At 44.1% G+C, this 11,004-nt stretch overlaps 1 protein-coding gene across 2 annotated transcripts; it reads left to right on the top strand.

Annotated features, from left to right (window-relative positions):
• Nucleotides 1-2,819: 2,819 nt before the first annotated feature.
• On the top strand, nucleotides 2,820-10,733 carry LOC123182344 (ribonuclease P protein subunit p29). Of its 2 annotated transcripts, none has more exons than XM_044594874.1 (9): nucleotides 2,820-3,089; nucleotides 7,145-7,429; nucleotides 7,522-7,566; nucleotides 7,641-7,714; nucleotides 7,806-8,068; nucleotides 8,220-8,288; nucleotides 9,514-9,572; nucleotides 9,668-9,769; nucleotides 10,254-10,733. In XM_044594874.1, the coding sequence occupies exons 2-9, from the start codon at nucleotides 7,219-7,221 to the stop codon at nucleotides 10,388-10,390; spliced, it is 960 nt and encodes a 319-aa protein (XP_044450809.1). In that variant the 5' UTR covers nucleotides 2,820-3,089; nucleotides 7,145-7,218; the 3' UTR covers nucleotides 10,391-10,733. The 2 variants fall into 2 exon arrangements, with proteins under 2 accessions (XP_044450809.1, XP_044450810.1); XM_044594875.1 differs by having other exon boundaries at nucleotides 2,822-3,172.
• The last annotated feature ends 271 nt before the right edge of the window (nucleotides 10,734-11,004 follow it).

The raw sequence follows: 11,004 nt of genomic DNA, 5'->3' as shown, positions 1-11,004 counted from the left end.
TTGTAAATTCAAAAAATGTTGCAAACTTTCAAACAAAATTCACCAGTTCAAAAAATGTTCATGCATTAAAAAAATGCTCATCATAAACGAAAAACTGTTCATGAATTTAAAAAGTTGTTCACCAATTCAATAGATGTTCACGTAGTTCAAAAAACGTTCAAAAGTTTTAGAAAATGTTCACGAATTTGTAACAAGTACAAATTCGTAAAATGTTCATGAATTTGTAGAAAGTATGAATTCCATTTTCTTCATGATTTAAAAAATGTCCTTGACTTCGTCCAGTTGTACGTAGGCGGCAGAGCTCTGGCGTAGATTTATCTATGCCCTTGGGATGGTGAGGTTAGGAGTTCTTGTCGTGCATGCGCAAGGCAATATTTTATGCCAGTTGCTACAGATTTATTTAAGGGCTCAACGACGATGACTGCGGCTCCAGGGCATTGGTTCTTAGGCGCACGTGCGCGAAGACTTTCTGATTGTGATCAACAACGTCAAGCCGGCTCCGATAGGGAAGTGGCGAGAACGACACCCCGGTGGCTTGTTCTGGCGACGGTAGTGTTCATTCGGTGGTCTACAGACCTCGATGTGACTTTGCATTATGTTTGATGTTATTTGTAGTTTTGATGAACTTCTATAATATATTTGGATCTTCTATGAAAAAAAGGAAAATAGCATGATTGTTTCTCATCCATACCCTTTCAAGATTAGTAGAAATACGTAGAGGCATGCACAAATCCATCCATGGCAGCCGCCCTATAATCTCGCGATCCCCAAAGTCATTGAATCCCACATGAGGGCACAACAAGTTTTAAGTTTTAGTTTCTGAAATTTACATTTTTGTCGATCGCAGCTTCTAAAACTTTTGCGTTTTTCCCGTCGCTCATACGAAGTTTATGAATTGAAACTGAAAACTTACGATTTTGTTGGTCGCATATTCAGAAACATACGACTTTGTTGGACGCTCATACGAAGTTTCAGAAGAAACTTAATTTTTTTAAACAAATCATCAAAACATATTTAAAATGGATATTATTTGAAAGCCATCATTAATATAAATACGAATATGAAAACAAAACTTAATTTGGACTTTGGTTCAAAATATATGAAAGATTAAAAATCGAAAGCCAAAAGAAAAAGGGGGTTGCGTTCCCCCGCGCGGCCGCACCTACGCGCTACAAATCGCCTCCAAGGATTTTAGCTGGCTTTTATATGAAAGAGGGTTTCATAGGCTTGACCCAGATTTTTTTGTGTTTTTTCCTAAATTATATAACAAAATAAAAAAATCCCATACAGGCTTATAACCTAACATGGATCGCTAGTTAGGGGCGCGACAATGTGCCGCTTGCTGCGAGGTGCACGATTGCCTCGCGTACATGGCGTCTGCGGTGGGCTCGTCATGCTGACGTTACTCAAATTCTTTTACATTTTTTATACTTTTACATTTTAAATGCATATATTTAAAAATAAATTTACTTATGAAATTTAAAATCACTATTTCTTAAATGTTAACATAGTATAAAAAATTGTTAGCGCAGTTTAAAATAAATGTTGATAAATTAAAAAAATGTTGGTGACAATGAAACAATGTTCCTGCATTATAAAAAACGTCTATGCTATTTAAAAAAATTGTTTCCACAATTTAATTTTTTTGCTTCATGTAAAAATAATGTTTGTCCCATAAAAAATGCACGTGAATTTAACGGAAATATTCTTGTATTTCAAAAAAATGTTCGTAAAATTTGAAAATAATTATATAAACAATGTAAAAAATATGAAGGTTATTTTTTTATTTCGATTAAAAATGTACGTGGAACTTTAAAGAAATAATCGCATGTTCCCAAACAAATTCCATTAACCTTTAAAATATTTATACTATGTGTAAAAAAGTTTGCATAGTGAAATTTTTTATTACCATTAAATAATTGTGCAATGTGTATTTAGAAAATGTTGCCGTCGATTCAAAAAAAGTGTTCAAAACATGTGTTTTTTTAATGTATATAATGTATTTGCAAAATGTCCAACATTTATCAGAAAAATGTTTCACGTGTGCTCTAAAAATGTACATTGTGTTCTGAATTAAATTAGGCATATTCTGAAGAAAAGAAGCCGATAAAAACCGACAAAGAAACAAAATAAAAGAAACAAAGAAAACCATGAAAGAAACAAAAAAAACAAAAAAAGTGAAGAAAGGAAAAATTGAAAAAAAAATGAGAAAATAAAGAAAACCAAGTAAAATGAAGGGAAAAAGGCAAGGAAATCTGGTGAGAAAACAAATAAAACCAAAGAAAAATGGAGCAGAGCGGTTTTTTTAGGGGAGCAGAGCGAATAACCACACTAAGGCCTTGTACAATGGAAGGTACTTAGAGGAGGTGCTTAGAGAAATAAATCAGACTTTTCTGCCTTCCTGTACAAATAAGCATCGGTGCTTAAGAAAAGTCTGATTTATTTCTCTAACCACCTCTTATTGTACAAGGCCTAATGGGCCGGCCTAGGGTTCAGGCCGTCACTGTGCCCCGTTGAATGAAGTGGCCTCCGCCGCCCCCCTCCGCCGCCGTCTCCACCACTGGCTCTCCGCCTCGCGCCTCTCCCTCATCACTGGCTGCCCCGCCTCCCGCCTCCACGACTGCCCCGGGCCCCAGCGGCTCGACACCGCCACAGTTTTGATTTTCGTCCGAAAAAATCAATTTTCGGCCGAATTTCGTCCATCTCGCTAGGGCCCGGTAAATGTCTGTGCCGGCCTAATATTTCGGCCCAGTTTGAATTTTCTTTTGGCCCAATCCAACGTCGGAAGCCTTCCCACGGTCAGCGTAAGTTGGACCCATCGAACTGAATGCCCTAACCCTACACAACTCACGTTTTCCCTGCTCCTCCCGTGTTTGCGGCGGCGCCGCTCAGCCCAGACGCGGCTCCGCCACTCGTCGCCGCCTGCTTACCAGATCAAGCCTCCCGCTCCTGCCCCTTCCACGGCTTCCCGACGGCCCGGCCCCTGCTGCCGACCTCTGCCAGCAGCGGCTGAATCCATGGAATCCTCCTCAACTCTGCAGCACACACGGGTGTTGTTGGGCCGCAGCTAAATCCATCGGCTAATCTCTGTACATGTTTCAATCATTTTCTCTTGGAGCTTATTCTGATGTGTTGGACTGATGCAGAGTTTTTAATCTGCAAAGCTAGTTTGGTAAACATTTATATTTGTACTCGTCAGTGTCTGCTCTGCTTATTTTCAAAAATTCTGGCCGAATTTCGACCAGATTTCTGTCAAATTTCATTTAAAATTCAAACTTTGGTTTTGTAATTTCGTCCGAGATTTTACCGAAATTTTTGAAATATCCGAATTTCGTCCATCTCGCTCAGGAGCGAAAAAAATGCAAACCGAAAGCCAAAACACATGACCGCTCCCGTTGCTCTTGCTCCCCTGTCCTCACCCGAGCTCAGCCGCGGCCCGCGGGGCGCCGGTGCCTGACTTCGAACTTGCGACCTCCGGTGAGAACGCCGAGCACTTTTGCCGTATCGTCCATTACATACGGCGAGCGGTGACACCTGAAGACTGAACCGGCTTGATCCATCGAGGTATCGAGCACGAGGCTGTGATTTGATTTTCGGCCGAAAAAAACTAATTCCGGCCGAATTTCGGCCATCTCGCCATGGCCCGGTACATGGCCCTTTCAGCCGAAATTTTTGGCCCAATTTGAATTTTGTGGCCCGGCCCAGCTCCTAGAGCGTTTCTGTTTTGCTTCGAGTCATGATTACGAGTCGAACGACTAGTCTATGAGTCGCAAACTGGCTGTCGACTCGGTTTCTCGTGTAGACTACTTGTACGAGTCGAGCCAGTCATCGACTAGTCGACGACTAGTCCAGACTAGTCGACGTGTTCGAGTCGAACGACTCAAAAAACTGGGGGAGTATAAATACGATGCCTCATCCCGCGGGAGACCTAGGGCGTGTTCGATGGCCCTCTGGCTTCTCAACTCCTCGACTCCAGCCTTGGAGTCGCGCTGAACGGTTCCACTCCTGGTTATTTGATCGAGAAGCTGGCTCGACGCTACGTGCAAAATCGACGGAGTCGTGAAGCTGGAAATACCTGGCTCCATGGAAACTGGGAAGCTGGATTCAGCAACAATTACGGGCGTATGCCACCGCCAAGTGATCGATGGACTGCACCAACCGTTCCCTCAAGGCCACTCCACCACACCCGCGGCTCCTTTTCCCCTTCCCCCAACCCTAGCCGCCGCTCTGCACTGACAGCGCCGGCGCCCGCGCTCTCCGCCACCGCTCCGCACCTTCAGCGCTGGCGGCCGCGCTCTCCACCGCCGGTCTTCCGCCGCCGTCGCGGACCGTCTCCTTCGTCCCCGACCACCCATCCCCGCCCTGCTCGCCCTCATCCGCTGCTCTGCACCGACAGCGCCGGCGGCCGCGCTCTCCACCGTCAGTCTGCACCTTCCGCGCTGGCAGCCGCGCTCTCCACCGCCGGTCGTTCGCCGCCGTCGCGGACTGTCTCCTCCGTCCCCGACCACCCATCCCCAAGCAGGCACTTTCTGGCCTTTTTACCTAGTCAATCGCTCGGAACGAGAAGCTGCAGCACCGAACAAATTGCTCACTCCTGGAGTTTAGGTGGGAAGCTGGCTACTGGATCTGGGCGACGGAGTTCAGGATTTTGCAGCTGTGGTGAACTACCGAACACGCCCCTAATCCTTTCTTTCCCCTCCTCACCTGGACGCGCCGCCGGCTGCTGGACGCGCCCGTCGAGCCCTCCTCGCGCCGCCGGCCGCTGGACGCCCGCCGCCGTGGATCTGAAGCTCCACCGTCGCCGGCCCCACGTCGCGGATCTGAAGCTCCACCATCGCCTTCGTCTCGCGCCCCTCCTGCTCCTTCGTCTCGCGCCCCTCCTCGCGCCGCCGGCCCCTCGTGCTCTTCTCCTCTTCAGGCAGGTGAGCCTCAGTGCTGCTCTGCCTCGCTGCTGGACTGCTGGTGCTGCTCTGCCTTGCCCCTCCTTTCTCCTCCTCTTTCTTCTTGGCTTGCCGCTGCTGTTGCTCTGCTCCGCTGCTGGACTGCTGGTGCTGCTCTGCTTGCTGTTGGTGCTGCTCTGCTCGCAGATAGACTGCTGGTGCTGCTGTGCTTGCTGCTAGTTGCTGGTGCTGCTCTGCCTCAGTGACTCCACTTTGCTTGTTTCAATTGTATACTGTACTTGTATACTTATATAGTGTAATACTACATACTACTACTAGGTATTATTAGTTATGTACTGTAAGTTCAGTGCTACAGTACCATGTCGACTAGTCTCGCACTAGTCTAGACTAATCTAGACTAGTCTATGAGTCTCAACCTTGGAACGACTCTTCGACTCGTAAACGTTGGCTTCGACTGAGACAAAACCACGAGCCCACACGCCCTAACCCTAGAATCTCCCTTTCCTCTAGATCCTCCTGTGTGTGGCGCCGCCGCTGCGCACAGGGCACATCTCACACGATGGCGGCTTCTTTGGCCAAGGCGCTCACTATCCTCCTGCCCTCCTCCACGTCTCCTCGCCTCCACCCCATTCACTACATGTGCGTTGCTTCTCCAAGATTGAGGCATGGTGCTCGACGGCTGCGGCAAAGGAGCTGGTGGAGCGCGAGCTGACCAGTTCAACGGAGGCAGGAGCATGGAGCAGCGGCAGCCTGTGTTTTGATTTTCGTTTTGTGTTTTTTTTCGCCCCTGACCAAGATGGCCGAATTTCAGCCATTTCAAATATTTCGGTAATATCTCGGACGAAATTGCAGAAACAAAATTTGAATTTTTGGATAAAATTTGTCCAGAATTCAGCCGAATTTCGGCCGAAATTTGAGCAAAATCTGAATCAAATAGGGCATAATTATAGCAGCACAACAGTCCTTAATCTAAAGCAGCACAAGAAAATCAGAGCCGCGTGGCCAAATTGCTGAAGAAGCAAAACTGCATACATACTTCAAGTAGGAAGATATAAAAGCATCCAGAATTAAGATTTAATCAAGCGGCCGCCCACCATGCTGCTGCCGCTGCTCCATGCTCCTGCCTCCGTTGAACTGGTCAGCTCGCGCTCCACCAGCTCCTTTGCCGCAGCCGTCGAGCACCATGCCTCAATCTTGGAGAAGCAACACACATGTAGTGGATGGGGTGGAGGCGAGGAGACGTGGAGGAGGGCAGGAGGATAGTGAGCGCCTTGGCCAAAGAAGCCGCCATCGTGTGAGATGTGCCCTGTGCGCAGCGGCGGCGCCACACACAGGAGGATCTAGAGGAAAGGGAGATTCTAGGGCGTGTGGGCTCGTGGTTTTGTCTCAGTCGAAGCCAAACAGAAACGCTCTAGGAGCTGGGCCGGGCCACAAAATTCAAATTGGGCCAAAAATTTCGGCTGAAAGGGCCATGTACCGGGCCATGGCGAGATGGCCGAAATTCGGCCGGAATTAGTTTTTTTCGGCCGAAAATCAAATCACAGGCGGCAGCAGCATGGTGGGCGGCCGCTTGATTAAATCTTAATTCTGGATGCTTTTATATCTTCCTACTTGAAGTATGTATGCAGTTTTGCTTCTTCAGCAATTTGGCCACGCGGCTCTGATTTTCTTGTGCTGCTTTAGATTAAGGACTGTTGTGCTGCTATAATTATGCCCTATTTGATTCAGATTTTGCTCAAATTTCGGCCGAAATTTGGCTGAATTCTGGACAAATTTTATCCAAAAATTCAAATTTTGTTTCTGCAATTTCGTCCGAGATATTACCGAAATATTTGAAATGGCCGAAATTCGGCCATCTTGGTCAGGGGCGAAAAAAAACACAAAACGAAAATCAAAACACAGGCACGAGGTAGTGTGATTGCACAAAATACTGTTTCAGACTTTCAATACTACTTCACTGTTCAGTCTTCAGAGCTACTAGTTGGTAGTTGCGAACTTGCAGTAATGGCTAGTTGTTTACTTGATTTGCGTTGTTTTGAATTGTTGTAATTTTCTACTCATGTTATCCTTTATTCTTGTAATATTATTTCCTCCCGCCAGCCAATAGTGTTGTAATATTTGCGAAATTCAAACGTATTCAGTGAACTACAATGTTGTGAGACTTGATTATGCTATTTATAATGCTCTTTCGGTCTATTTTGTATTGGTCGTGTGATGCTGATTTTATTTTTATTTTTTTGAAGGTGGCAAACGATTTGCTCCAGGTTCCCCGCGACTGCTTTTATCTTGCTTTAATTTCAGATCAGGCGTACGATCAATGTCGACTATTTCTGATCAGAAGAAACGGACCTTAGAAGCTATTCAACAACGGTATGCGGCAGCTAAAGCTAAGAAGCTGAAAGATGAACAGCCCAAGTGCCTGAAGAACAAAGAGAGTACCCCCAAGCCCAAGTTTGATGCACGGAGGAAAGGAAAAACTCCCCAATCCACTCCTTCTCGAACTTCTGGCCAGCTGCCTACATTTAGAGGTTTTTGTTTTTGTTCACCATTCTCCGTTCCATTGGTGCATTTTATATGCGTCCTGAGTTTTTCTTATACTGCTGCTGCTGCTGCTTCTCAGCTCAAGGAAACTCCAGTCATCAACAAAAAACTTCTGCTTCCTTAGGTAAACCCACGTCTGTGTATGCGTGTGACTTTGTTCCAAAATTAACTGATAGAGTTTTTTTTTTTACCTTTTAGGTGGAGAAATCAACCCTATATACTCTGAGCTTTCCTTTGCCCTTCATGAAAATTTGTCCCAAGATGACCATACGGTAAGTGCCAATGTTATGTGTTATGGGTCTCAAATTTAACTTTATATGGGTTGAAATAACCTTTAATATTTTTGGATGAACTTTGGTGTAGGATCTCGATAGCACAGACATAGTTCACAGTATCGTATATGATATAATTCAGAAAGGTGGAGAATCCAGGAAAATTGCCAAGGGATCCAAAAAGTTAAAGCTGGATAGAGGGATTCTTTTGGATAACTATGTTCAAAGGGGTCCTATATTAGTGGATGCACAATCACGATCTTTGTTGATTCACTCAAAGCGATCAAAAAGACACATGTCACTGAAGCAACATAAGAAATGTGGGTCATTTGATTTACATGATAAATTCCGCAGGTAATTCTTGTTCAGGTTTAGTAGAAGTTCTCTTCTTCTATCATCACACTTTTCATGATATGAGTGAAATATTTATATCCTTGCTAAAATCCCCACATGTGGTATCTTTGGGATTTATGCAGTTTGTACATGTGATTCTTGTTCCTTGCAGATTTGACCTCTATAAGCCAATGAATGAAATGTGGAAAGAGTATATGCGAGAGCTTACAAAAAGTATCCCGTATGTATCCCTCACTGTCTTTTCTTTCTGTTGCTTTCAGGCCTCATTTCCATCTCCACACTGTTTTCTTTTGCTAGGAAAGATAAAAGGCTTGTGATGTACCTCCGTCCCAAAATAAGTGCCTTGACTTTAGTACTACTTTAGTACAAAGTTGTACTAGAGTTAAGACGCTTATTTTGGGACGGAGGGAGTATTACTTTGTTTGTACCATTTAATTCAACACTTGTAGCAAATCTTTGTGCATAGTAGCAGATTATGTTAAAAATAATGCTCCTTACCTACGTGGCCAAACATGTGGACTCAGGATCATGTCCCTTTGTCTACACATGTGAACTGATTGGCTCATAAATACGCACACGATGGCAAAGTAGGCTAGACTAGTCATAAATAACATGTTTGAGACGTTATTAACCCTGGTGAATGTTTTTTTAAACTAATCCCGGTGAATGTTTTTTTTTAAACTAACCCCGGTCAATGTTAGTTACATGTCTTTAGATCAGTGTGCTAGTTTCTATGTCTTATCAGAAAACAAGTAAACCTGGTCACTCCTAAAGGTGGACCCATATTTGTTAAGTCACCTCATGCTTATGTGGTACGGTGGCACCCACAAGTGGGTTGTGTCAGTAAGAATTAAGGCCCTAGTAAGAAGCCCAACTTGTTGGTGCATAATCTAGCATAATATGCAAACATTTGTAAGCTCTGGTAATGTGCACAATAACTGTTGAATTACGAGGTAAAGACTGCAATTTGCAAAAGAAAAGGCATTTGGTCTTTAGATTTTTTGCTGTTATTTGTCTCTTAGATCTTTTGTAATTGGTGTCTACTTTTGAAGGATCCTACTACTGATATTTTGAATTGGGGTATTTGTATATTTGTACTACTCTTTGATTATCAGTTTGTTTTGACTAATGATCACCGTACAGTAAGGCTTTATGCTGTTAGTAAGCCTGAGCCCACCCAAAAATGATATTTGTACGGAAACTTATTGACTGCAGGGACTAGATTGTAGGTATTCATCTGATTGCATCAAATAATAGCTTAATTAAGCTGTCATTGTATAGAATTATACTAAATAGACTTCTGAAAGATTAACAAATTTGGAAATTTGGACAAATAAATTCAAGAAATGTAATCAGTTTAACCTTTCCCAGATTTGGGCTAACCCCTTTAGTATGCCTTTTCAGTACAATGTATGAGGTATTGATGTTCCCTGTTTCCTTTATAGGAAAAAGCAATTGTCGGAAAACCTCCTTTCAGCAGATCTTCATGGGGCGCTTATAATAGGTGATTCATATACTTGGCATAGTTGCATATTGGGTTATTAGACTGCTTGTATTGATCCTGTCATTTATTTTTGTGTTTTTTTTGGTCATTCGCAGTGGCACAATGCAAAGCAGTCTCATATGAAGGTGTAAGTGGCATCATGATTCGTGACACTGCAGAGACTTTTGGAATTATATCAGAGGACAACCGCTTCCGAGGTACCTACTATCCCACTTCGTAATGCAATACTTTGGACAGGCTTGGATGAAGTGATGTATAGTTTGCTTGAGAGCATGTCTTTTACAATCTTATTTTTTGGTTCGGGAATATAGGGCTGTTACAATCTTGTGTTGGATTTTCCTTTCTACTGCTAATATGATACTTCCTTTTCCCATTGATCGTGCTAAATAATTTTACTGTAACTCTCCATCCATATGATCCGTGCTGTAAGAGACTGCAATGAAACGCATACTTGTTTTTCTGGTGAGGTCCACACTTGAAATTTTCATGGCAGAAGTACAAGCGGACAGGGTTGTTCAGCTTCTTGCTCAAAACATTGTATCTTACTCGCTCAATAGAACTGTTCTCCCCATAGGCTGATTCTTGCCGTTATACTATGTTGTTTGTAGTCATGAATTCTTGTGTTAATTACTGTAGACCTAATGGGATTGCTTTCTAAGAAGCTCACTTTGAAACCTGCAGTTGTGCCGAAAGCTGGGTCAGTTTTCGTCCTCCAAGCTGATTGCTGGAAGGTTACACTAATTGGCGACAAACTGTCGCCAAAGGAGAAGTTGAAGGAAAGCCAGCGTCTGCAGCGTGCGCAATCACTGATCAGATAGAGTTTCGAGCCTGTTAGACTCTGTTTTCTGACAAATTTTGCCCAGATAAACCCCTACAGATTTTCTTGTTTAGTCTTTGTTTCTGTTGATTAACGTCAGTCTATCCCTTCATTGCTTAGCACTTGGCAGTTCTTGTTGCTCCACATTGTAAGCCAGTCACTCCTTGCAAAGTCGCGACGCTGAGAAGTTCCTTAGTAAATCCGAACACGCTTCTTGTGCAAGCTGCATCCTTGTAGGATAGCAACTATCATACCATGATCAATCACAGGTCTTTATCAAAAAAATTTATCAATCACAAGTGACCAGTTGGGGTTTATATATGTGACTGATCGGGTGAAAGTTTCGGTGCCTTGTCCTGTTTATAGCCCCCAAATTTGCTAACCATTGCGTTGCTAATGTATTGCCTCACTCGCTAGCCTAGCCTCACAGTCGTGTCTACTCCAGCGCTGTGGAAACCATAACCTGTGGGCTGTGGCTGGAGCGGCGGCACCGGTGTGGGATCCCTTTGCCGTGGGAAGGACTCCGGCGTGGAAGAAGACGCTGAGCTGTTATTAAACGCCCTCGTTCGGTACGTAAATCGTCGCCGTTCCATAGCAGTCTGTGCTGCCCCTGCT

This window comes from Triticum aestivum, chromosome 1D, assembly GCF_018294505.1.
Source record: "Triticum aestivum cultivar Chinese Spring chromosome 1D, IWGSC CS RefSeq v2.1, whole genome shotgun sequence".
Lineage (NCBI taxonomy): Eukaryota > Viridiplantae > Streptophyta > Magnoliopsida > Poales > Poaceae > Triticum > Triticum aestivum.
This window is presented reverse-complemented; position numbering and strand designations above follow the sequence as displayed.